Source organism: Myxocyprinus asiaticus, chromosome 36, assembly GCF_019703515.2.
Source record: "Myxocyprinus asiaticus isolate MX2 ecotype Aquarium Trade chromosome 36, UBuf_Myxa_2, whole genome shotgun sequence".
Classification (NCBI taxonomy): domain Eukaryota; kingdom Metazoa; phylum Chordata; class Actinopteri; order Cypriniformes; family Catostomidae; genus Myxocyprinus; species Myxocyprinus asiaticus.
Genome location: NC_059379.1, coordinates 30,049,265 through 30,077,259, shown reverse-complemented (window position 1 = coordinate 30,077,259; position 27,995 = coordinate 30,049,265). Strand labels below are relative to the sequence as shown.

General features: G+C 39.2%; 1 protein-coding gene across 2 annotated transcripts; it reads left to right on the top strand.

The window, feature by feature from the left end:
- LOC127427398 (beta-1,3-N-acetylglucosaminyltransferase radical fringe-like) lies at window positions 1–27,987 on the top strand. 2 transcript variants are annotated; one of them, XM_051674994.1, is made up of 9 exons: window positions 1–86; window positions 7,168–7,691; window positions 12,690–12,738; window positions 12,834–12,936; window positions 13,557–13,710; window positions 14,590–14,675; window positions 21,800–21,965; window positions 24,085–24,170; window positions 24,568–27,987. In XM_051674994.1, the coding sequence occupies exons 2-9, from the start codon at window positions 7,254–7,256 to the stop codon at window positions 24,632–24,634; spliced, it is 1,149 nt and encodes a 382-aa protein (XP_051530954.1). In that variant the 5' UTR covers window positions 1–86; window positions 7,168–7,253; the 3' UTR covers window positions 24,635–27,987. The 2 variants fall into 2 exon arrangements, with proteins under 2 accessions (XP_051530954.1, XP_051530953.1); XM_051674993.1 differs by having other exon boundaries at window positions 3–230.
- Window positions 27,988–27,995: the final 8 nt, after the last annotated feature.

The window sequence follows — 27,995 nt, the reverse complement described above, 5'->3', positions numbered from 1 at the left end:
AAGCGAAGAAGTCCAAGTGAGAACAATAAAGAGATGGATATATGGAGTGACTCATGCTGACGAGGAGGAATAGAAATCAGTGAATGGTAATCACTTTAACAGCATCGGTGTATAAGGACTATTTCATTTTAGCCTGGCATGATCGACAGTATTGCTTTAGTGATTTGATTCGTTTAAATGCCCGGAGGATGAAGAGCTCAGAAACACTTCCAACCATCTGATCACTCTCGGTAAGTAACTTCAGGAAAATGTTCGTAGATGGCGTAAAAGTAAACTCATTTAAAAGTGATTACCTCTATATTTCACCTTTGTTCTGATTGTACATTTGGGGAAATTTACAGCAGAAGAAACACGTCAATTTATTATTTTAGTTTACTACGTCTGCATTTTTGACCATCGCAAGCGCGTGTTAATTGTGTATTTGGACATTGCCTGCAGAAAAAAACCCTCTTAAATCAGTCTGAGCTGATTTGGCTGGTCTTACTTTGTTTAAAATGGTCATAGCTGGTTTAAGATGGTCTCCCTGCCTACCAAGACGTGCCCAAAACACCTAAAACCAACCAACCAACTGACCAGCCAAACACCTCAGGCTTGTTTTGGTTGTTTATATTTTCTACATGGATAGGAATACATACAGTATATGCTTGAATTCCCCAAAACGCTGTCTAGGTAGTCAGCTGAGCTCACAAGATTTTGAGACACAGCTCTGTGTAAATGCAGCTTTGTTCATTGAAACCTTTTGTCCAGGTCACTTCAGTCCAGCTGTTTCCTCAGGCGTCAAATCCAAGAAAATTAAACTCTAAACAAAAGTACCATGGTAATACCAGTGATATTCTTTGAAGTACCTTGGAGTAAATGCCATGATGCGTATATGCAAATACCGTAGTGCATAATAAAGTTCTATAGGGTAATGACCAAAAATTATATTCAGAGCTGAGATTGATATAGATATGAGCATATTAAAGGTGCACTTAGTAAGTTAAAGTTTGACACATAAAGACATGAAAAGCATTTTTTGGAAATATCTTGAAAATGATGTACACACACATTAGAAACAAAAGAAAATTGGCCCCGGGGCCCATGCTATTCATAATCCGCCCCTGGCTACTACCTACAGCTCTCACGGCGTGGATTACGGATAAACGGCACAACCTCAAACACCAAGCGCAAGCACAAAGCGGTTTTCAGCCTGCAGAGAGCCTGCGAGTTGCCCTTACAAAAATCTATAGTGCTGGCAAACTTTCCACAAATTTGCCACTCATTATTTTCAAATGCAAATGAGCTTGTGATTCACTGCAAATGTTTGCCAGAGGTTTGTAGCTCTTCACCGGTAGTGGTGAATCTGCAGCAAACCTTTGGCAACAATGGACAAGTTAGCGGCAAATTTGCCATGAACTCTCGATTTATATATATAGACTGGCAAAAGTTTGGAATAATGTACAGATTTTGCTCTTATGGAAAGAAATTGGTACTTTTATTCACCAAAGTAGCATTCAACTGATCACAGTGTATAGTCAAGACATTAATAACGTGAAAAATGACTATTACAATTTGAAAAACAATGTTCAGAACTTCTTAAACTACTTCAAAGAGTTCTCATCAAAAAATCCTCCACGTGCAGCAATGACAGCTTTGCAGATCCTTGGCATTCTAGCTGTCAGTTTGTCCAGATACTCGGGTGACATTTCACCCCACGCTTCCTGTACCACTTGCCATAGATATGTCTGTCTTGTCGGGCACTTCTCACGCACCTTACAGTCTAGCTGATCCCACAAAAGCTCAATGGGATTAAGATCCATAACACTCTTTTCCAATTATCTGTTGTCCAATGTCTGTGTTTCTTTGCCCACTCTAACCTTTTCTTTTTGTTTTTCTGTTTCAAAAGTGGCTTTATCTTTGCAATTCTTCCCATAAGGCCTGCACCCCTGAGTCTTCTCTTTACTGTTGTACATGAAACTGGTGTTGAGCGGGTAGAATTCAATGACGCTGTCAGCTGAGGACATGTGAGGCATCTATTTCTCAAACTAGAGACTCTGATGTTGTCCTTTGTCTTTGAAGACTGTAGTGTACACCTTTGTATGAAATCTTCAGTTTTTTGGCAGTTTCAAGCATTGTATAGCCTTCATTCCTCAAAACAATGATGGACTGACGAGTTTCTAGAGAAAGCTGTTTCTTTTTTGCCATTTTTGACCTAATATTGACCTTAAGACATACCAGTCTGTTGCATACTGTGGCAACTCAAAAACAAACACAAAGACAACGTTAAGCTTCATTTAATGTACCAAATAGCTTTCAGCTGTGTTTGATATAATGGCAAGTGATTTTCTAGTACCAAATTAGCAAATTAGCAATTTAGTATGATTACTCAAGGTGTTGGAGTGATGGTTGCTGGAAATGGGGCTTGTCTAGATTTTATCAAAAATGACTTTTTTCAAATAGTGATGGTGCTGTTTTTTACATCAGTAATGTCCTGACTATAGTTTGTGATCAGTTGAATGCCACTTCATGGTCAATAAAAGTACAAATTTCCTTCCGAAACAGCAAAATCTGTACATTATTCCAAACATTTGGCCTCCAGTGTGTATGTAATATATATGTGTATAAATATATAGTATGTATGTGTGTGTGTGTGTGTGTGTGTACAGTGCATCCGGAAAATATTCACAGCGCTTCACTTTTTCCACATTTTGTTATGTTACAGCCTTATTCCAAAATGGATTAAATTAATTATTTTCCTCAAAATTCTACAAACAATACCCCATAATGACAATGTGAAAGAAGTTTGTTTGAAATCTTTGCAAATTTATTAAAAATAAAAACAAACAAAAAAATCACATGTACATAAGTATTCACAGCCTTTGCCATGACATCAAAACTGAGCTCAGGTGCATCCTGTTTCCACTGATCATCCTTGAGATGTTTCTACAACTTGATTGGAGTCCACCTGTGGTAAATTCAGTTGATTGGACATGATTTGGAAAGGCACACACCTGTCTATATAAGGTCCCACAGTTAACAGTGCATGTCAGAGCACAAACAAAGCCATGAAGTCCAAGGAATTGTCTGTAGACCTCTGAGACAGGATTGTATTGAGGCACAGATCTGGGGAATGGTACAGAAAAATTTCTGCAGCATTGAAGGTCCCAATGAGCACAGTGGCCTCCATCATCCGTAAATGGAAGAAGTTTGGAACCACCAGGACTCTTCCTAGAGCTGGCCGCCTGGCCAAACTGAGCGATCGGGGGAGAAGGGCCTTAGTCAGTGAGGTGACCAAGAACCCGATAGTCACTCTGACAGAGCTCCAGCGTTTCTCTGTGGAGAGAGGAGAAACTTCCAGAAGAACAACCATTTCTGCAGCACTCCACCAATCAGGCCTGTATGGTAGAGTGGCCAGACGGAAGCCACTCCTCAGTAAAAGGCACATGACAGCCTGCCTGGAGTTTGCTAAAAGACACCTGAAGGACTCTCAGACCATGAGAAACAATGATTGAACTCTTTGGCCTGAATGGCAAGCGTCATGTCTGGAGGAAACCAGGCAACGCTCATCACCTGGCCAATACCATCCCTACAGTGAAGCATGGTGGTGGCAGCATCATGCTGTGGGGATGTTTTTCAGCGGCAGGAACTGGGAGACTAGTCAGGATCAAGGGAAATATAAATGCAGCAGTGTACAGAGACATCCTTGATGAAAACCTGCTCCAGAGCGCTCTGGACCTCAGACTGGGGTGAAGGTTCATCCTCCAACAGGACAACGACCCTAAGCACACAGCCAAGATAACAAAGGAGTGGCTCCGGGACAACTCTATGAATGTCCTTGAGTGGCCCAGCCAGAGCCCAGACTTGAACCCGATTGAACATCTCTGGAGAGATCTGAAAATGGCTGTGCTCTGACGCTCCCCATCCAACCTGATGGAGCTTGAGAGGTCCTGCAAAGAAGAATGGAAGAAACTGCCCAAAAATAGGTGTGCCAAGCTTGTAGCGTCATACTCAAAAAGACTTGAGGCTGTAATTGGTGCCAAAGGTGCTTCAACAAAGTATTGAGCAAAGGCTGTGAATACTTATTTGCTAAGATTTCAAACTTCTATCATGTTGTCATTATGGGGTATTGTTTGTAGAATTGAGGAAAATAATAAATTTAAACCATTTTGGAATAAGGCTGTAACATAACAAAATGTGGAAAAAGTTTGTTGTAAATTAACGCATCTGCACCTCTAAACACCCTCTGGCTTTCTGTTTGAAACTGGCTTGTGTTTGTGTTATTTTCCTATAAATTCGCTTGATCTGTTATTCTAATAAAGGAGTTGAAATAAAAGAAATATACACAGTGGCATTTATTTCATATTTTAACATGCTGTACATTTGTATAAGCTACTGGTATATTTTTTTTAAATAAAACATATTTAAACATGAAGCTTAAATTTCTTCATAAAGTCTAAGAGTTTTAAAGTGTTTTGGTTTGCATTCTGAAAATAGTTAATAGTAGGCAAAATCATGTATAAATATTTATTTCTGATTGGGTGCAGGTGATGGTCATTAGCATTTGCCTTTGTGCGACGGCAGCATCTCCATTGGCTTGGATCGATGACGTTGAAGTGTGTTCCGAATTACCGATATTTTTTGAGCCCTACACGCTCCAACCCTCCGAAGCCTTTACTCTGGAGGGAAAACCCCCTGAAGGGATCAGGGCATAGGGATGAGCCTTTCAGAATGGAACACAACACACCCTTACTGACAGCACCTTTTAGCCTTAATTGTTTTGTGGTGGCAAAAGCTGCTTATTTGTTTTGTTAGTATCTGTTTGCATTGAGGAAGCAGTTTTGTGCATCACATTAGTTTTCAGCTGGGCATGAATATGAAAATGATTTCATGCTGACACTGCTCTACAGCCTCCACATCTGTGAGAGGTTAAGGTATCATTTAAACTCTGAAAATAGAAGACAGGAAATGGCTCACATTGATGGCTAAGACTGTTATTTGGGTTGATGAGGCTTGTGCTAAAATGAAACTGAATGCATATGCTTTCATCGGATTGCACATTGGAGAAATGCAAGAAAAAGACTTTGAACATTTGAAGAGCACAACACCATGGCTGGCAGATTTTGTCCTTTAGATCAGGGGTTTTTAAACTGTGGTCCGGGGACCCCCAGGGGGCAGCAAGGGGGTGCTAAGTGATCTGCGGAAAATTTGAGAGGAAAAAGAAAAAGATTTTACAATATGCATTTTTAGAGCTGTCAAAAGGGTTAGTTCACCCCAAAATGAAAATTCTCTCATCATTTACTCACCCTTATGCCATCCAAGATGTATATGACTTTCTTTCTTCTACTGAACACGAACGAAGATCTTTAGAAGAATTTTTCTTTAGGGCCATACAATGCAAGTGAATGGGTGCCAAAATTGTGAAGCTCCAAAACCCACATAAGGGCAACATAAAAGTACTCCAGACGACTCTGGTGGTTAAATCCATGTCTTCAGAAGTGATTTGATAGGTGTGGGTGAGAAAAAGAACAATATTTAAGTCCTTTTTTACTCTAAATTCTCCTCCCTGCTCATTCAATCTCCAATTTACTTTCACTTTCTCATTCTCCTTCTGATTTTGGTGATTCACATTCTTTGTACATATCATCCCCTACTGGGCAGGGAGGAGAATTTATGATAAAAAAAAGAATTAAAATTTTGACCTGTTTTTTAACCCACACTTATATCATGTCTGAACACATGGATTTAACCACTGGAGTCATATGGGTTACTTTTATGCTGCCTTTTTGTGGATTTTGGACATTAAAAATTTTGGCACCCATTCACTTGCATGGAATGGACCTACCTTTCATTTGTGTTCTGCAGAACAAAGAAAGCCATACACATCTGGGATGTCAGAAGAGTGAGTAAATGATGAGAGGTTTTTATTTTTGGGTGAACTATTCCTTTAAGTTTGGAAAAATGTCCCTTAATTTTGAATGTTTTAACTTAGCAGTAGTAGTGGGAGTGATGAAATGGACCATGCATCACTCAAAATTCTCAAAAATCAAAATTCTCTCATTTTTGGGTTTAACGTGTAAACTTAAGATATTAATTATCTAGGTTTAATGCAATAAAAAATAACACATTTACTTAATTTGAATTTATAACTGCTTTCTAAAGACTGATTGGAAATCAATAGATGTATTATGTTATTCTATTGACATCTGTGATTTTCAAAAGTAAGAAACAAAAAAATCAAATCAGCAAATAATTTTGTGGAAAAAAATATAATTGTTTTAGTTTTAGTACGACAATATAAAACCCAATTATTCTGTTCGAAATTATTTTGGAAATAATGTGTCTTTGTAATATAGCGCTTACTGTTTTTCTCACACAGTATATGTTTTTTTTTTATACATGAAAATAGGCTAGCTGCCTTTATATATCTAAAGAAAGGCTCTCTCGCAAGGGGACCGTCATATTGTGGGTCCTTGGAATCGAAAAGTTTGAAAACCCTGGCTTTAAATGACCTGATAATTGTAAAGTTATTTTGATAAAAAAAAAAAAAAATTACCAGTAAAAATTAGACAAACTGTTTTCATGTTTTTAAAAAGTTTCTGAAGACATAATTTTAAAGGGTTCACAAATAAAAAAATAAAATAAAAAAAACATTCTGTCATCATTAGCTCACCCTCATGTTGTTCCAAACCCGTGTGACTTTCTCTCTTATGGAACACAATAGAAGGTGATAGGCGGAATGTTATCCTCAGTCACTGTTTACTTTCATCGTATCTTTTTCCAAACAATGGAAGTGAATGGTGAATGAGGCTAACATTCTGCATAACATCTCATTTTGTGTTCCACAGCATGAGGTTAAGTGTCAGTAATGACTTTAAACTATCCCTTTAAGTTAGCATTTGATTTGTACATTTTATATCTCCATAGTCATTGTATTCAATTTTTATTTTATAATTATTCATAATTTTCTCCTATTTTAATACATTTTACGCTTTGTCATTCCTGTTTTTTCAGTGTTTTATTGTTTTTTATGCTTTTTTCATAATGCGTTTAAACTATGTTTTAAAAAAAATTATACAGTGTTTTTGTACAGTTACAAAATCTGACACTGGGTACAAATAGTGTGGTTTTTATGTATGAATATTTTATTGTAATTTTTTATCGGTATGCATGTGCGTTTTGTTTATGCAGGGTTCTCGGTGATGCAATGAAGATGGGCGCTATATTGGAAAGTCAGGCAGGTGCGGGCGGTTGAGCTGGTGTTGTGTACAGGAAGAATGCACTTATCCCATGTTGGCACAAAGAAAATCTGCTTTCTGCTCTCCCTGGCATTCTTTGCCCTGCTGGTGCTCTTTATACCCTCCTTACAACCTCTGCAGCGACAGGGGGATCTGCCCCAACCCCGGCCCCATGCCAAGCCTGCCAGAGTCGGATGGACCCATGACCTCCACAGGAAATCTGTATCAGCTGGACACCATGGAAATGATAATGCCAAGGATGATAGTTTCACCCACCCGCTTCCTCTTGGGGGCCGACCCAAAGACCCGCAGAGGGTGTTGGAGGGGGCCCCTGCACATGCCGACCCCCCCAGGTCCCGTTCCAAAGACTCTTTGGACTCAAAAGACATTTTTATCGCCATCAAGACAACCAGGAAATATCACAAGTCTAGACTGCAGCTCCTGTCCCAGACATGGGTGTCCAAAGCAAAGGAACAGGTATTGTGTCCAAGTAATTAAAGGGATAGTTCACCCAAAAATTTAAATTCTGTCATCATTTACTCAGCCTCATGTTATGCCAAACCTGTATGATTTTCTTTCTTACATTGAACACGAAACGTGAATTTTTGAACAATGTCTTGACAACTAATTTCCATGTTATGCATAGATAAAAGCATAAAAAATTATGCATTGATAAAAGCATAATTGACTTCAAAATGATGAGAAAAACAGCATAAAATTTTCATAAAATATAATATTTCTTCTGAAGTCTGGAACATACCAAAAATGTATAGCACTCAAGTCATGTGGACTACTTTTATGGTACTTTTTTTTTAGCCCTTTAGAAGGCTTGAGAGCCATTGGGCATCTTCTACTTTTGTTAAAAAAAAAAAAAATTCTACAGGTTTCAAATGACATGAGGAAGCCTCATATTTATTCTGTCAAGTAAATGTTGACAGAATATTCTTTTTGAGTGAACTATCCCTTTAATACACTTAATGCACCTTTCAAACTGTAATTTTTACATTTTCGAATGTCTAGATGTAGGGATATGTTTTAAAGGTGTTAATATATACAGTGGTCAGCATAAAGGAGGAAGTGTGGCAGCTGCTCTTTGGCTGTGTGCCTGGTGCTTTTAACAGGGTGGGGGTGGGGTCTTGTCTTGAGACCCACAGACACAAGACATTGAGTGTTTGCTTTCATCCAAATACATTCACTTGACTGCCAAAGGTGGCAGAGAAATAGACATGCCCTCTTCCCGAGGCCTCTCCCATAGCCCTTTTCCACCGACATAGTTCTGGGTGGGTTCCTGGGCCGGTGCGAATTCTTGAACTGTTCTGAGCGTTTCCACCACAGAAAAGTCCGTGGTCTCCACACAGGAACCGAGTACGTCAGGGGGCGAAGGACGGGATAATGTTGCGTCACCAAATTTTCCCAAACAACGGTAGCTACCGTCTGCAGCAAAGAGTACTTCTTCACTCTATAAAAACAATAAAAACCCTATAAAATTATCAGACATCAAAAGCGTTCAGGTAACGCGGATGAAACAAGCACTCTACTTGCAATATGGTCTTTACGGAGATCTGAGATAGAGAATCGGAAAGGGGAAAAAAATCGTCTACGAGAAGATCCAGCACGAAATTATGTACGCCGGCTTTAATCAGACAATTTACCAAATCATAAACTAATTGAAAAACATTTGTACGGGAGTGCAGGAACCGTAAGAAGGACCTAAACAAAAGCGACAGTGGACGGAGCAACAATTTTTTGGACTTGGACACTGACCAGCCTGCTTTCTATTAACATTAAATTCAGCTAGTCACGCTTGAGATAAACACAGAATCGCCGGTGTCCTCTGCTGCTGATCTCAGTAAGTTATTATATTTGCCAGCTATGTTAGCTTTACACTTTACACTGTTGTCTTCTTATTTTGTGCATTGTTTTGTCCAGTAAGGGGATTTTTGACCATCTACTCACTAAGTTAGGAAGATCACGGCTATCTGTTAAGTAATCTGGTGGGATTCAAGACGTAAACATACTATTAAATGCTATGGCAAAAATCCAAATATAACCATCTGCTACACCAATGTGAATAATGATTCAACTGTTACAGTTTACAGAATTTAGAATGTTAAGCCATAGTTCATACAAAATAATGTAATTACATTACATGTCGTCTTTAGCATAGATGTCGTCTCTGACAATCTTGTTAAGCAATGTAATAACGTTGGATTGCATTACTCCGTATATTTAAATATGTCCTCAAAAACAAAAGTAAAAGCTGTACACAAACACTGTTGTGACGTGCCATGTTTGTTTATGGGCAGGTAAAGTAGTCGCATAACCCATTACAACACAGTTCGGTTCTGAAGTCAGTGGAAAAGGGCTGCTGGCCTACGAAAGGCTCTGTGAACCAGCGGAGCACAGTGTCGGCATGCAAACCATCGCCATTTCGGTGGAAAAGGGCTACCAGAGTACTGATTGGGGCCCAAGGGGATCCTAAGATTGACTTTACCCGTAAAGCAGTGCAGGGCCATTGTTTTGCTATTACACACTATAGGACCAAGTTGCCCAGGAGGAGTTGCTAAAGTGCTTTGTTTCCATTCTTCACTCAAAAAGCTAGATTTTGAAACCAAGCGTTTATAAAACAACAGATCAGTATTAAGTACCAGTTCATGCCAGATGAAACATTCTTTCCCAATTGGCAATGTTTAAACTTTTCCTCAAAGTCCTCTCCTCAACCTTTTTTTTTTTTTTTATGAATAAAATAGGAACCATCCTTCTCTTTTCAAACTGTTTTTTTAGTTGACCTAAAGTCCATCAGACTTTCAGAAATTGTAATCGCCCCGTTTGCAATTTTTGGACAAAATAAATAAAAAGGTGCAAATAGCTATAGAGTCGAGGTCATGGAAGAGTTTATTTTGTTAGAAAAGTTATGTGTTCTCTGTTCAGTGGAAAGGTTTAACCAGTAGTCTAATCCTCAACATTGGCAAAAACAATTCCAGACTTTCTCAAAGAGGCATTGTTTGAGCGATTTTCCCGACGAGTAGCTTAAATTGTATCAAGTCTGCATGAAAGATAATTACCTTAAAGGAATAGTTCACACATAAATTAAAACATCATTTACTCACCCTCATGCCATCCCAGATGTGACTTTTTTTTTTCCTGCAGAACAAAAAATGAAGATTTTTAGAAGAATATTTCGGTTCTGTAGGTTCATACAATGCAAGTGAATGGTGACCAAAACTTTGAAGCTCCAAAAAGCACATAAAGGCAGCATAAAATTAATTCATATGACTCCAGAAGACATGGATTAAACCATGTTTTCTGAAGCGATCCAGTCAATTTTGGATGAAAATAGACTAAAATGTACTCCTTTTTCACTATAAATCTTGACTTCAGCTGTCTCCTTGTTGATCATGATTTCAAGCTTCATTACACTTACTAGTGCTTGATGTATGCCCTGAGTGCTAGATGGCGCTAGAAAGTAATAATTCCTAGAGACTGCAATGGCAAGATGTACAGTGAAAAAGGAGATATATTTTGGTCTGTTCTCACCCAAAGCTGATTGGATCATTTCATAAGACATGGATACAATTACTGGAGTCTTCTGGATTACTTTATGCTGCCTTTGTGTGCTTTTTGGAGCTTCAAAGTTTTTGCACCCATTCACTTGCATCGTATGGACATACAGAGCTGAAATATTCTTCTAAAAATCTTAATTTGTGTTCAGCAGATGAAAGAAAGTCATACACATCTGGGATGGCATGAGGGTGAGTAAATGATGAGAGAATTTTCATTTTTGGGTGAACTATTCCTTTAAGTTTGGAAAAATGTCCCTTACTTTTGAATGATTTAACTTAGCAGCAGTAGTGGGAGTGATGCAATGGACCTTAAAGGAACAGTTCACCGAAATGCTGTCCCAAACTCGAATGACTTTCTTTCTTCTGCTAAGGTTTTTTTTTTTTTTTTGAGGAATGTATGAGGTGATTTTGTCCATACAATGCAAGTCAAGGGAGTCAAAAAGACAGCAAAAGAGTAATCCATTTGAATCGATTGGTTTAATCCACATCTTCTGAAGCAACACAATCTTAAAATTTGGTCTTTTTCTCATCCAAAGCTATCGTATCGACTTAGAAGGACATAGATTAAACCACTCAATTAACGATTATTGTCGATTTCTGTTGTTTTTTCTTTAACATTTTATTGATTTATTCACTTATTTAGTTCTGCCTCTCTGACACTTTGGTTTTTGCCTGGAATAGTCAACATTAAGGCTGATTTATACTTCTGCGTTAACCCTACGGCGTAGGCTCCATGTTGTGGCCAACGAAGTGATTTGCATTTATTGTTCTGCATTGGTGTGTCGTCGTTCTGCTAGTACACAGCCAAGCGCTAGTGGAAAATGTGTTAATTTCTGAAATAATTCTAAATTTCATAAATAAACTAAAGCAATGTCTGTCATTGATTCAAAAGTATTTATTAAATTATTGTAACATTAAAAACGAGTTCTTCAAAATATGGTATATTATTTATTATACATGTTGCCTGCTATGCAGATCGAAAATAAATCAGACATACGTATACTGCATGCTTGTTTTTGAGTCACTTAATAATAAAAATATATTTTGGCATTCTTTGATGCTCCGTGCTGAAGAAAAAAACCCCAATTAAATTAATAAATAACTTTGTTGACCAACACAAAATGCATGTCATTTTAAAGCTTTAAAGCTAGACTTTACAATGCATATAGGCAAAATAACAACTCTTAAACGGTGCTTTTTACCTAGTTGACAAATTAGAATTGTTTGGTTTTCATAACTTATGAAATATGATTATTTACTGTACACCGTACTTTCAAACATACGGACAAACCATTATACAGATTGGAAAGTTTTCGTGTAGAACACAACAAATAGTGTTACATGTCAAGTATACAGTATATCGAGTAAAATTCCCGAGAAAAAAGCAGAGTTTAAAAGCTGTAAACAGATGTATTTTTTTGTCGCGTTTTCGCTTGTAACTTTTTGAAACACAAACAGAATATAAAAATAGCAGATGTTCCCAAAAAATATGAGTCCAACTAGTGTGACACGATCACTAATCAGTGGATATGATGCATAGATCTTAAAATAATATTCCAGAAAATGTGCCGCTATCTCAGATTTCTTTTTGTCGCGCTGTGGGGTATGGTCTCTAGTTATAAAGTGGACCAATCACAGCTGTTGTGGTCTGCGTTAACGCGACATGCGTAGTTCCATTTTTGTAGAGGTGCAAGTCAGGCTACGGCGCAGGCTACACGGTGACCGTTGTGGCTACGCATTGCTTACGGCATAGGTTCGACGCAGAAGTATAAATTGGCCTTTACAAGACTTCACAGCTTAGTTCTTTGCAGTGCTTGGTCACTGTATCTCTGGCTTCCACAATGAGCAGATTGTTTTGTGTGAGCGCAGTGTTTCAGGTGCCAGTGATCCCTGACTGCGTTCTATCTTTCAGACGTTTATCTTCACTGATGGAGAGGATAAGGAGCTCAGGCAGAGAGCAGGTAACACACGGTACTTTCATATGGATCATGTCGTCGTCTTGATTTCATATTAATTAGAAATCATTAGTGATCTGTCATTGTCATGTTTTCACAAGGGCTCAACATCATCAATACCAACTGCTCCGCAGCTCACACTCGCCAAGCCCTGTGCTGTAAGATGTCTGTGGAATATGACAAGTTCATCGAGTCACAGAAAAAGTTGAGTTCGTCTTCAGGCCACGTTTGCCACTTTCCAAAGATCACAATCTGTCATTAAAGTCTTTAATTTCAGCCATTATCAGCAGATGTTTCATTGTGTTAAACTGGCTGTCATTTTTAAACTTTTATTTAAACAGTTCCATCGCTACATTCTGATTGCGTTCAAAGCCGGTGTAAAATGACTATAAATGCACAACTGTGACAGCAGCACATTCCATATTAAAGTGCTAAGTTAATGTATTGTTTGTCAGTAACAAAAAGCCTACAGTTGGGATAATGAGCTAGGTTACTTGCTGGAAGAATTGTTTATTTTCCGATAATTGCTCATAAGAAATGTAACTGTATTGAACACTAGTGTCTTTTATAAGATTGTGCCAAAGAACACCTGTTACCCAAGGTAAAATCACTGTTTGGCACAGCCTCTTGTGGATTCTCACTTTATTTTAGTTTTCTTTTTCAAAGGGTGCGCTGAAAACATCAGATCTTATGTTTATCATAATTTACAAGAAACGTGTCTAAATATAGACAGTTTCAAGCTGTTGTGATGTGTTCTTCTCTATTTTAAAGTGGGGAAGTGGCAGTGGTTTCATTGCTTTCTCTCTTTGCCATGTGTTTTGCAGGTGGTTCTGTCATGTAGATGATGATAACTACGTGATCCTGCCCAGTTTGTTGGAGTTGCTCTCTTTCTACTCTCACACACAGGATGTGTACTTGGGCAGACCCAGTTTGGACCATCCCATAGAGGCAGCTGAGAGAGTGAAGAGTGATGGATCGGTGAGCATGGTGTCACTCATGGCATGAAAGAAAGTGTAATTCAGTACTAAGCTAAGAAGTTGAACTGAACCAAGCCATATACTGTATAAGATTTTATTTAGCCACAGTTTTGATGTCTTTGTAATCAGATCAAATCAATTTATTGTCATCACACTATTGTAACAGTGGGGGGAAATATTGGGTGGGTCTATTACAAACATTGCAATCATATAGTGATTGTATAACAATATACAGGATGTACAAAATACACAGTATACACACACAATAATACACAATTTGTATTTAAAATTTTGTATTTTATTTTAACCCCTTTTCTCCCAATTTGGAATGCCTAATTCCCACTACTTAGCAGGTCCGCTTGGTGGCGCAGTTACTCACCTCAATCCGGGTGGTGGAGGGCAAGTCTCAGTTGCCTCCGCTTCTGAGACCGTCAATCCGCGCATCTTATCACGTGGCTCGTTGTGCATGACACCGCGGAGACTCACAGCATGTGGCGGCTCATGCTACTCTCCGCGATCCACGCACAACTTACCACGTGCCCCATTGAGAGTGAGAACCTCTAATCGCGACAACGAGGAGGTTACCCCATGTGACTCTACCCTCTCAAGCAACCGGGCCAATTTGGTTGCTTAGGAGTCCTGGCTGGAGTCACTCAGCACACCCTGGATTCGAACTCACGACTCCATGGGTGGTAGTCAGCGTTAATACTCGCTGAGCTACCCAGGCCCCATACACAATTATTGTTGAAAATACACATACTGCACGGTGTACAAAATGTACTTTGAACAGTTTCAGTTGGATTGGCAATTGCAGAACACTGATTGTAATATTAATTTGTTAGACCAAACCATTGATAACCATCTTGGATATCTTCTGCAGGTATCTGTGAAGTTCTGGTTTGCCACTGGAGGAGCTGGCTTCTGCATCAGCCGCGGTTTAGCACTCAAAATGAGTCCTTGGGCAAGGTAAAAAATGTATTTTTTCTACTTTTTTTTTTTTACACTTAAAGGAATATTCCAGGTTCAATACAAGTTAAGCTCAATCGACAGCATTTGTGCCATAATGTTGATTACTAAAAAAAAAAAAAAAAACTTTGACTCACCCCGCTTTTCTTTAAAAAAAAAAAAAAAAAAAGTCTAGGTTTCATTGATGCACTTACAATGGAAGTAAATGGGGCCAGTTTTTTGAGGGTTTAAAGACAGAAATGTGAAGCTTATAATTTTATAAAAGCACTTAAATTAATTCTTATGTTAAAAGCTGTAAAGTTGTTTAGATCATCGTTTTTACAGTCACTTTAGGGTTTAAGTGTTTACGCCTAAACTCATTTTGGGTTGTGGGCCTGATTGGACCAAGCGACATTGCTTGGGGGCCAAAGTTTATATTTATAAATTATATATATTGTGTGTATATATATATATATATATATATATATATATATATATATATATATATATATATATAAAACTCAGCAAAAAAGAAACGTCCCTTTTTCAGGACACTATATTTTAAAGATAATTTTGTAAATATCCCAATAACTTTACCGATCTTTATTGTAAAGGGTTTAAACAATGTTTTCCATGCTTGTTCAATGAACTATAAACAATTAATGAACATGCATCTGTGGAACGGTCATTAAGACACTAACAGCTTACAGACGGTAGGCAATTAAGGTCAAAATTATAAAAACTTAGGACACTAAAGAGATCTTTCTACTGACTCTGAAAAACACCAAAAGAAAGATGCCCAGGGCCTTAGGCATGCTGCATGGAGGCATGAGGATTGCAGATGTGGCCAGGGAAATTCATTGCAATGTCCGCACTGTGAGACACATTACGCATGACATCTCAATCCCATTGAGCATGTCTGGGACCTGTTGGATCGGAGGGTGAGGGCTAGGGCCATTCCCCCAAGAAATGTGCGGGAACTTGCAAGTGCCTTGGTGGAAGAATGGGGTAACATCTCTTGTTGAATCTTTTTATGTTCATACAAATAATTGTGCATGTTAAGTTTGCTGGAAATAAAAGCAGTTGAAAGTGAGAGGACGTTTATTTTTTTTGCTGAGTTTATATATATATATATATATATATATATATATATATATATATATATATATATATATATATATATATATATACAGTTGTGCTCAAACGTTTGCATACCCTTGGAGAATTGGTAATATATGTACCATTTTTAAAGAAAAGAGGCAAAACACAATTATTTCTTATGGGATTCATATTCAATTGTAGGTTATAACAGAATGGCACAATCATAAAACAAAACATGGCAACAAAGAAAAAAATGAAATGACCCCTGTTCAAAAGTCTGCATACCCTTTGTTCTTAATACTGTGTATTGCCCCATTTAGCATCAATGACAGCGTGCAGTCTTTTGTAATAGTTGTCTATGAGGCCCCAAATTCTTGCAGGTGGTATAGCTGCCCATTCGTCTTGGCAAAATGCCTCCAGGTCATGCAAAGTCGTTGGTCGTCTTGCATGAACCGCACGTTTGAGATCTCCCCAGAGTGGCTCGATGATATTTGTGTTGTCTTAAGGGTCAAAAATGACCTGCCACTATGTTTACCAGCAGAGAAAACCAGCTAAATTATTTTTTTTCAACTTGAAATTTGATGACTTTTCCTAGAGTGACCCCAACACTAGAAAAAGTGAAACATTGCCTTTGTTCATATTTCCATGAAAGCTGTACACCATCAGGGTACAAAGATTGTCTTAGGGTCATTTTTGACCCAGCAGTTATAAAATCATTTACACACCACAAAAACCACAAAGAGACACACACACACACACACACACACACAATGAGAAATTGAGATTATGTGTGCTACTGATTGAACTCAGACAAAACTAAAACTTTCTTGTGCATGTGCAGCATCTCCCCTCCACGAACCCACATATGACTCAAGTTCACAGACAAAATAAAAACAATTTCAGACAAAATAAACATTTCTTGAAAGCATTGTTTACTAATGGGGAATGCAGTCAGAGGCTATAAAGGTGCTGCAAATGACAGTATCCCCAGTTCTCTCTTTGCTGAAGCCATGAGTGCACATTTCAGTGCCCAACAGGTCGTAGATCTGATTTTTTTCAGATGTCCAGGAGGAACAAGAGAACAATGATTTAGAAGAGGAGGAGGTATCTGAAGAAGAAGATGGGGAAAAATACAACCCAGAGCACGATGCATCATCTTCAGATGAAGAAGAAAATTCCCCATGCTGAAAGAGAGACATTTTTGTCAAAGAACAGCAAAATAACATGGTCCTTGTCACCATATGACAACCAGGGCAGGATGGCAGCACAAAATGTCATAAGGATGACCCCAGGGCCCACAAGACATGCAGTTGCCCATGCCCAGGACATCGCCTCAACATTCTACATGTTCATCACACCAGCCATCGTAAAAAATAATCCTAGAGATGACAAATTTGGAGGGTTTCCGTAAATATGGAGACAACTGGAAAAGGATGGATGAGATTGACCTGCGTGCCTACATAGGGCTGCTAATCTTAGCGGGTGTGTATAGATCCCAAGGCGAGGCTACATGTAGTCTCTGGGATGCAGAGATTTTCCATGCCACGATGCCACTGAAAGTCTTTCACACTTTCTCAAGAATGCTACGATTTGATAACCGTGATTCAAGACCTGCAAGACGTGTGAGAGACAAACTGGCGGCCATAAGAGAGGTCTGGGAGAAGTGGGTGGAGCGTCTGCCATACCTCTACAACCCTGGGCCTGAAGTAACAGTGGATAAGCAACTGGTTCCATTCAGAGGTACATTTTGATTTTCATATCTGTAATGTAAGTGATTTTCACTGTTAATTTTATTATGTATTGCTGTAATATCATTGATTTATGTGATTGTTTTCTGTGACACTGATACTAATTACTGATAGTAATCTCTTTTTGTCCTTTCAGGCAGTATATGCCCAGCAAGCCAGCAAAGTATGGCATCAAGATATGGGTAGCCTGTGATGCACAATCCAGCTACGCCTGGAAGATGCAAGTCTACACAGGGAAGCCGACCAGTGGAGGCCTGGAGAAGAACCAGGGGATGCAGGTTGTGCTTGATGTGACAGATGGACTGAGGGGGCACAATATCACGTGTGACAATTTCTTCGCCTCTTATGAACTCAGCCAGCAGCTTCTGAAGAGGAAGATCACCATGGTTGGCACAGTTAGAAAGAACAAGCCTGAGCTCCCCCCTGCACTCCTCGCAACAAGGCCTTCTCATCAAAGTTTGCCTTCACCCCCACCATCACTCTAGTTTCTTACCTTCCAAAGAGGAACAAGAATGTGGTCCTCCTGAGCACACTGCACAAAACGGCTGAGATCAGTGATCGTGAGGACAGGAAGCCAGCCATCATCCTGGACTACAACCACAACAAAGGAGGCGAGGACAACCTGGATAAGGTGATTGGAACTTACAGCTGCAGGAGGATGACTGCCTGCTGGCCCATGGTCATCTGCCATAACATCATTGATGTGTCCTCATACAATGCCTTCATGATATGGAACAAGATCAACCCTACCTGGATGCCTGATAAGTGGAACAAGAGGAGGATTTTCCTGGAGCAGCTGGGAAAGGCACTTGTAACCCCACACATTCAAAGAAGGGAGCACCTTCCCCTGCACAGCAGCCTCTGCAGCGCTTGTGAAAGCTGTTCAGGGGGCTGAATCTTATCCTGATCCATCTGAGGCTGCAGCTGGGGCAGGCAAGAGGAGGAGATGCCAATTCTGCCCCTCAAAGAAAGACTGTAAAAAAAAATACTATGTGCTGAACATGTGAGAAATACATCTGCAAAGTCCATGCGCACACACTTGCATACTCTCCTACATGTGCTAATTAGAGTTGATTGATTTATGTTCTTCACGTTTTTGTTTTGTATCTATTATCTTATTTTATTCTTATTTATTGTTGTTGTTTATACACCTTGTGGGTGGGGGAAATGGTTCGAAAAATGGAAGAAGACTAGTATTTTGTAGTTGAATTCCTCATTGTACAGTATATAAGAATATATTACTGTGTTGCCAAAAAAGTTCAAGACTGTTATTGTTTCCCTTCAATAAAATGCATTCAAAACTACTTTCTGCACATTTCTGCTACTTTCTTAGGCTATACAAGTGCTATCTCTTGCTAAACAATTAATGTTTACACCTATGCAGTACCTTTAGCAATAATAATAATAATAATAATAATAATAATAATAATAATAAACCTCTAGTAAAGAAAACAATTATGACAGGTGTGTTGTAATAAAAATGAGTGGTGTCCACTGATTAAATGGAGTCTTTCTACACTGTGAATAGGTAAAACCCACATATTCACAAAGTGTGTGATGAATGGCAGGTTGTTTCTTCATGCAAAGTAGATTTGGGGTTTAAAATTCAATTAAGCTGCTTTATTTTAAGGGTTTGGTGAAGGTGGGTCATTTTTGACCCTTAGGACAAGGGGAGTATACAGAATGTTAAGACTGCACAAGGGTTAAGGTCAGGAGACTGTGATGGCCACTCCAGTACCTTCACCTTTTTCTGCTGTAACCACTGGAGGGTCAACTTGGCCTTGTGCTTAGGGTCATTGTTATGCTGGAAAGTCCAAGAGTGTCCCATGCGCAGCTTTCATGCAGAAGAATGCAAATTGTCTGCCAGTATTTTCTGATAACATGCTGCATACATCTTGCCATCAATTTTCACAAGATTCCCCGTGCCTTTATAGCTCACACACCCCCAAAACATCATTGATCCACCAGTATGCTTCACAGTGGGGATGGTATTCTTTTCACTATAGGCCTTGTTGACCCCTCTCCAAACATAGTGCTTATGGTTGTGACCATAAAACCCTATTTTGGTCTCGTCACTCCAAATTACAGTGTGCCAGAAGCTGTGAGATGTGTCAAGGTGTTGTCGGGCATATTGTAACCGGGCATTTTTGTGGCATTGGCGCAGTAAAGGCTTCTTTCTGGCAACTCGACCATGCAGCTCATTTTTGTTCAAGTATCGTCGGTGCTCCTTAAAACAATCACACCGTCTTTTTCCAGAGCAGCCTGTATTTCTCCTGAGGTTACCTGTGGGTTATTCTTTGTATCCTGAACAATTCTTCTGGCAGTTGTGGCTGAAATCTTTCTTGGTCTACCTGACCTTGGCTTGGTATCAAGAGATCCCTGAATTTTCCACTTCTTAATAAGTGATTGAACAGTACTGACTGGCATTTTCAAGGCTTTGGGTATCTTTTTATATCCTTTTCCATCTTTATAAAGTTCCATTACCTTGTTACGCAGGTCTTTTGACAGTTCTTTCCTGCTCCCCACGGCTCAGTATCTAGCCTGCTCAGTGCATCCACGTGAGAGCTAACAACCTCACTGACTATTTATACACAGACACTAATTGCAATTTAAAAAGCCACTGGTGTGGGAAATTAACCTTTAATTGCCATTTAAACCTGTGTGTGTCACCTTGTGTGTCTGTAACAAGGCCAAACATTCAGGGGTATGTAAACTTTTGATCAGGGCCATTTGGGTGATTTCTGTTATCATTATGATTTAAAAAGGAGCCAAACAACTATGTGATAATAAATGGCTTCATATGATCACTGTCCTTTAATAAAAGGCATGATCAGTCATATTTTCAAAATCAATGCCAATATTTCACAATTTCTGCCAGGGTATGCAAACTTTTGAGCACAACTGTACTTGCAACACTACAAATCTGTTCTGCTGTTGCTAATAAAATAATAGTATGAATACATTATATTATATTATATTATATTATTATCATATATCATACTGTATGTATGCAATGGCAAAATATTTCTGTCCAAAATTCTTCACTTTCACACATTACTTTAAGACTCTCCGATTAAACCCACGTGCCCTTATTTCTCATGAAGAAAGACCTTTAATATTCTGTTTTTCTTAATTCTATCATCTCTTTAGCAATATAGTAAGTGGACGTGACAGTGCTGTTCTGTGTCACTTCATGTTATTAACACAGCGTGTATGAAATTACAATGACAAATAAAATTTGACATTACACGATCATTTAATAATAGTGAAACCGGAGCGCTTTGTTTATATTTTTGCGGAAGTTTGTCACGAGCCTTCGCAGACGGTGCGTCTATCACAGTGCTTCAAGTCTCAAGTTCAACACGCTCTTCAAGAGCTGCACTCGGTGCGGCTCAGTGAGACGGTCGGAGTTCAATTAAATGAGACACTCATTGCCTTATTTGGACAGTAAATTGTGATTGGAATTTAAAGTGCACAATAACCGCGGTTAGATCAAATAACCGCGATCAGACGATTATATAATAATCGCGACAGGCCTAGTCACACATAGTCTACACAAAACCTTTTTTAAACTTTGCATGCAAACGCATGTGTTGCCATTCTGAAACTTCAGTGTCTGATGATGCAACAGTTTGTAAGTTAAGATTTGAGGAAACTCAAAATCTTTTTTTTTTTTTTTTCACCCAATTTAGAATGCCAATTCCCAGTACGCTTTTAAGTCCTTGTGGTCACGTAGTGATTCGCCTCAATCCGGGTGGCAGAGGATGAATTCCAGTTGCCTCCGCGTCTGAGACTGTCAACCCGCTATCACGTGGCTTGTTGAGCGTGTTGCCATGGAGACATAGCGCGTGTGGAGGCTTCACGCCATCTACCGCGGCATCCGTGCTCAACTCACCACACGCCCCACCGACAACGAACCACATTATAGTGACCGCGAGGAGGTTACCCCATGTGACTCTACCCTCCCTAGCAACCGGGCCAATTTGGTTGCTTAGGAGACCTGGCTGGAGTCACTTAGCATGCCCTGGATTTGAACTAGTGAACTAGTGGTAGCCAGCGTCTTTTACGACTGAGCTACCCAGGCCCCTGGAAACCCCATATCTTACATAAACAGTGGTTTACTGTCGGTTTATCGATTTGCATGTAAAGCAGGTTTACATGCAAATCAGTGAGTTGATATTTGATGGTTATCAGCGTTTTGGTTTGGATTTAAACTCATAGTTTTCTATTTTGCATACATTTAAATTCCTCAGGTCTGGTTTGAAACGTAAATAATTTTTTCTTTCTATCTCGCAGTCTTGGAAACTTCATAACAACTGCAGAGAAGATCCGTCTCCCTGACGACTGTACAATCGGTTACATTATCGAGGCTCTTCTGGAGGTTCCTCTGACACACACGGGTCTGTTCCACTCGCACCTAGAGAATCTGCAGAGACTTCCCACAGACAGCATACTCAAACAGGTCAGGGTCCCTAATGACTGCGCTTGCATGCACAGTCCTGTTGATACTGCTCAGCCAACAACATGTAAGGTCATGTTAACAGCATAATGTTCTTTTGTTGAAGAAACAGTTTGCAGAGAACCTGATCGACACACCTAGAATTATTCCTGTTTCCCAATTTTGCTTTGCATATAACACTTTTATTGCCATTCTGTTAGCTTATTCAGTGTCTTGTGCGCATGCCCGTTTGTTTTGATGTCAAGAGTGGAGAAAAACGTTCTTGTGTTATTAGTTTATTGATATGTATGTTAACCAATAAAATAGTTTTTGTTGCACGAAGCCGGTAAGTTTGAGCAAACTCTGGTTTTTCGGTCTCAAGAATGCGGGTCAGTTTTTACTGGTGTTCATCGCCATAGCAACTTACACCACACGGCTAACCTGCTACAGAGCAGGTTTTATTTAGGGTTACAGATTGAAAACTAACACTGAACCAATCAGCTGTGAGTAAAGTGACATCTCTTACACAATAAAGTCACCCTGCCTGTATTTTTCGCTCCACAATTAGAAGTAAATCGCGCTGACTCTCTCTGAGCTTCACGCATTGGCTGTTGGTGGCAAACGTCACTCATTCATGTGCACTCACTTGAGGGTTAAGCATGAACTCAGGATCAAACTCTTGAGTTGAAAGAGAACGTTTGGAGCGAGCATTTTGAGATCATCGCACCCGGTTTGGATCTATCTAGTTTTGTCAACCTGAAACTTACTCTAAAACTCTGAGTTTGTTCAACTAGCTTTGTGCTACAGGCCTCAGTACTAGCTAGCTGTGTATTAAATTTGATTTTGTGGTACACCTTCTGAAAAGAACAGTTTAAAATAGTCTAAGATGGTTTGCTCGGGTCCTTTGGCTGGTTTTTGGCACTTTTCAGCTGGTCGAGCTGGGAGACCATCTTAAACTAGCTACAACCAGCAAACCATTTTAGGCTGGTTTAAGGCTGTTTGTTTTCAGCCTTTATTGTTTGAGCAGTGTTCTTGTGCAGGAGGAATTGACTAAAGGGATAGTTCACCCAAAAATGAAAATCCTCTCATTATTTACTCACCCTCATGAAATCTCAGGTGTGTATGACTTCTTTCTTCACCAGAACACATTTGAAGTATAGTAGAAAAAAACCTCTGCTCAGTAGGTCCTGAAAATGCGAGTGGATGGTGATCCGATTTTTGAAGCTCCAAAAATCACAGACAGTCAGCATAAACGTCATCGATACGACTCCAGTGGTTAAATTAATGTCTTCTAAAGCAATGCGATCACTTTTGTTGTGAAAAAATATCAATATTTAAGTTCTTTTTAACTCTAAATCATTGCTTCCGATAAGCTTCATGAGAGGGTGGAGTCCAAGCAGTCTCTCGTGTGACGTATTACCGTTGCCATGATACGGATGTGATCTCATGTTCTGCTCTCGTTTGAGACATCCAGGATGAGCACAAAAACGTACCATTGTGAGTAAAGAAACAAATCAATACAGATCTAAACCAAAACCAACCAAGCTACTGTACAGCATTCCTCCTCCTCACTTGTAAACAGCGCTGCTCTTCCGGCTGTGACGCACTTGTGTCGGTTCTCACGTGTTTCAAATGCCAATGCGATTACATCACACGCGCATACTGCTGCTGACCGGAAGCATGATTTAGAGTTAAAAAAAAAAAAATCTTAAATATTGATCTTTTTCACACCAGAAGTGATTGTGTCGCTTTAGAAGACATTAATTTAACAGCTGGAGGCGTATATTTTTTTCTGAGCTTCAAAAATCTGATCACCATTCACATGCATTTTAAGGACCTACTGAGCTAAGATATTTTTTTATTTTTCTTCAAATGTGTTCTGGTGAAGAAAAAAGTCCTATACACCTGGGATATCATGAGGGTGAGTAAATAATTAGAGAATTTTCATTTCTGGGTGAACTAACCCTTTAATCCGAGATTCTACTCAACCACCTGAACACCTGCCTACTCCTACCCCATAATGCTTAAGATCTATTAAAGTGGCACAGTCTCAGCTAACTCCAGCTTTTCCCAGCAGTAATAATCATCTACCTTCCTAAATCTAACAGCTTCTGAATCTGTGTGTCTTTGCATTGCTCCATAGGTGACCCTCAGTTATGGGGGATTCGAGAACAGGAGAAATGTGGTCAATGTTGGGGGAGCTTTCTCATTGTCTGAAGACCCTTCACGGTACACAAACTCATACATACAGATATATACAGTGGGGTCACAAAGTCTGAGACCACATTGAAAATCTGGATTTTTTTTTTTATTCATTTAACTTTTTTAAACAGAAAATAGTAATGAAGAAATATGTAAGATTTTTCACCTTTCAGTGAGCTAATTTGTGACTGACCCTCTCAAATATAATGTTTTCTTGCTTCTATTGAAGTACACAATACTGACACACAGAATACTATATATTTTTTTCAATTCAGCTTTCACTCAAATTGTTGTGCTTATAAAAATGTAAAAAAAAAAATTAAATTAGAAAATCTTTTTGACCCCACTATATGTAAACTTTAGGCATAAACTGCTTTTGCTACTGTTAAGTGCTGTTTTTCATTTATAACCATTATCTCTTTAGGTTTAAAACGGTTCACTGCCTGCTCTACCCAAACACTGAGTGGTGTCCACGCAAGAGTCAACACTGACTGGGATACAAATGCCTCTCATCTTGTCTTAAAACTATTTATCCTACGATGATGCTCTGAATGATTGAGGTGGCTGTCTGTATGAAAGGGCAGTTAACCACTGTTTCATTCTTTTTTTTCTACATGCACAGACTCAAGAGCTGTTGTTTAGCTGGTTAATAATATCTTTGTTTTGTACTTTTATATGGTGAAACATGGTGACTAATTTATTTAATTATTTTCCCCCAGAAAAGTATGAAAATTGCCAAGAGATTGATGTGTTTTGAGTCCCTGTTTTAACAGGGTTTTGAAAGGATTGTGTTATCTCTCAGATTTACAGGGGGATTTTTCATTGAAATGATTCAAGCCACATTTTTATGGCTTTGACATCTTTATACTGTTGAGTCATCTTTTTTTTGTGGGTCATAAAATTGCCCAATTTTTGTGTGGAAGATGATCTCATCAATGTCTCTAAGGAAGATAAAGACAGTATTGATGCTGTCACGGCCGGCTCGTAAGCCGCAACAATAGGGGAGACTACACGTTGGATATCTTGCTCAAAGTATAATTTATTAAAAAGGAAACAAGTAATAAAAGAATAACTGGTAATAAAGGAGAATAACACAAGTCTGGATCGGGGAGAGGCACCAATGGAACCCTCAGCACAGGTGAATCCTGTCAGGACTAATCATTGGGCTCATCAACTTCTTAAATCGGCCACTACCAATCTGCAAAACAAAATTGAACACAAAAGAAAAACCAATACAGCCCAAAAGTAACACCCTCCCCCATAAAAATAAGAGATCCAAAAGAGACCTGCTTAAAAAAAACAGCCAATCACGCCTTTGGATAGCCCCAACCCGTACACCATGCCAACTCTGGCCTTCAGCAACTACAGGCCCTGCAGAAGCAAATTAAGAAGACATGACAAGCAGGGTAGACAGTAGGGCAACCCAACAAGGGCGATTACGAAGACGTAGGGCAAGAAGGCTCTAGATAAGGCATCATCCAACATGTTATCAGAGCCTGTAATGTGTCTTATGTCCAGCGCATAAGACTGTAGGAACAAACACCATCGGGTAAGGCGTTGATTTGTGCACCACAAAGAATGTAAATATGTGAGGGGGTTATGATCAGTGTACACCACCAATGGAACAACCACTGACTCAACATAGACCTCAAAGTGTTGCAGGGCCCAAATCAAAGCTAATGTCTCCTTCTCAATCTCAGAATAGGTTAGCTGGTAAGAAGATAACTTTTATGAAAAGTAGCTCACCGATCAACATATACCCTCACCATTCTCCTGAAGTAGCACCGCTCCTGCACCCACGTTGCTGGCGTCCACACACAGCTTGAAAGGTTTATCAAACGCTGGTGCTGCCAACACAGGGGCAGAAGTGAGAAGTGATTTTGCTGCCTCAAAAGCTTGCTGACAGGCAGGAGTCCAGTTGAACGCAGACTTATCCTTGAGCAAATCAGTAAGAGAGTTCTCACAAAAACTACGATAGTAGCCTAACAGTCCTAAAAAATGCATTAACTCTTTCTTTGTGGTAGGAGAGGGGTAGTGATCAATTGCGTCAACCTTGGCACGCACTGGTCGCACACACCCCGTCCAACCACCTTTCCGAGGTACGTCACTGTTGCCCTGGCAAACTCACTCTTGGTCAGGCTGACAGTGAGACGCACCTCCTCTAGGCAACTGAACAGTGCTGCGATGCGACACAAGTGCTGCTCCCAGGAATCACTAACAACGACAGCCTTTTCCAAATAAACGGCCACTCCCTCCAACCCAAAAACATCTCTGTTCTTTAATCGCTGAAACGTAGAGGGGGCGTTGCGTAAACCAATACTCAATGTTATACGAGAATAATCCCGCAGGTGTAATAAAATCAGAAATATCTCGAGCACGTGGTGTCAGAGGGACTTGCCAATAGCCCTTCAGTAGATCGAATTTACTTATAAATTTAGCAGCCCCAACTTGGCCAACGCAAACCTCCATTCAAGGGAGAGGGAAGGAGTCGGCTTGGAGTCAATTTTTCAGCTTGTGTTCGGGTTAACTGTAATGGTCCATTTCGGTTGTTTGTGGATGCCAGAAGACAGTATGCACTCAGACTAGTTTTTGGCTTGCAGACAGACACGCTTTGCTGGAGTCAAGCATACAGACCAAAAAAACAAATCTTTTTCTTCCGTGCTAATTTAACATTTGCCATTGAGGTTATGCATACTCTTATTTTTTGGATAACAATATTTCTTAAATGTTTTCATTAAAACACCAGTGAGTGTACTGATAAGACACATGGCCTTTCAGAGTCTTGTGATCAGTGTTCGACATATTTTTGTTTCACGTGCTGTCCAAATGTTTCCTTTGATTTTTGCACAAACATGTTCCTCACTGCAGGCCAGTGGTTTGCGTAAACATACCAAAACTGCACTTTGGTTTTACTTTCCTCAACAATGTCAAACGTTTTGTTCATGTGATGGCTTTTCTTTGCAACATCTCTTAAACTGCCAAATATCTTCGGAGTTGACTGTTTGTCAATGTGTTTTTTTTAGTTTGTGTTTTTTATCCGATTAATTGATAATGTTAATAAATATATTTATTATGCATGTACAGCGTATGCATGATTCGTTTGAACAGTTACAACACATCTAGTTGTTTAAAACATTAGGAAAATCTACCCAGTGTCTGTTTAGTCCAGTGTTCTTTGCCGATGTAGTCAGTGAAATAATTTTTCTGATGTTTTTCCATCTTCATGGAAAAGCAGCTGATGTATTGTTCTTTGAATTATTTTACTCTTCAAGAGACCACAGTGTTGATGTTTTCATTAATTTCTCTTTTCTGTGCATGTACTGTAACAGCCCAGAATCAAAATGAAGTAACTCAGATGTTGCATATGACATTGTTTACCCAACTTATTTGCACAAAAAATAATGTAGGCATTTGAATAGGCTTAGCTTTTCATGCATTTGTAAAGCATTCAAAATTGCAACATGGAAGGACTCTTAAAAGAGCTGTTTATTCTTTACTAACATTGCCAATCACACGTTATTTGGTCTCATTTCCAAATTACAATGATAAAATCATCATTCTTTGGGAAACGTCCCTGGTTTCATAAGACGCAAATGAAGTAATAAAGTAAATATTCGAAAGGAAACCAAGCTGAGCTCTTGGACTTGTTAGTCATAAATTATATGCAAACTTTCTTCTGTGGAGTCTAGAGAAAGCATATTTCCCCTCAATATACTCGCCATAATTTAATTATCTCCAACTATAACTCTGTAATTATGATGATGAATAAATAACTGTCTTCTAACAAACAATTTATTAATGCTTTGGTATGAATAACAAACTTCATTAATGTAATAAACAGATAATAGAGTG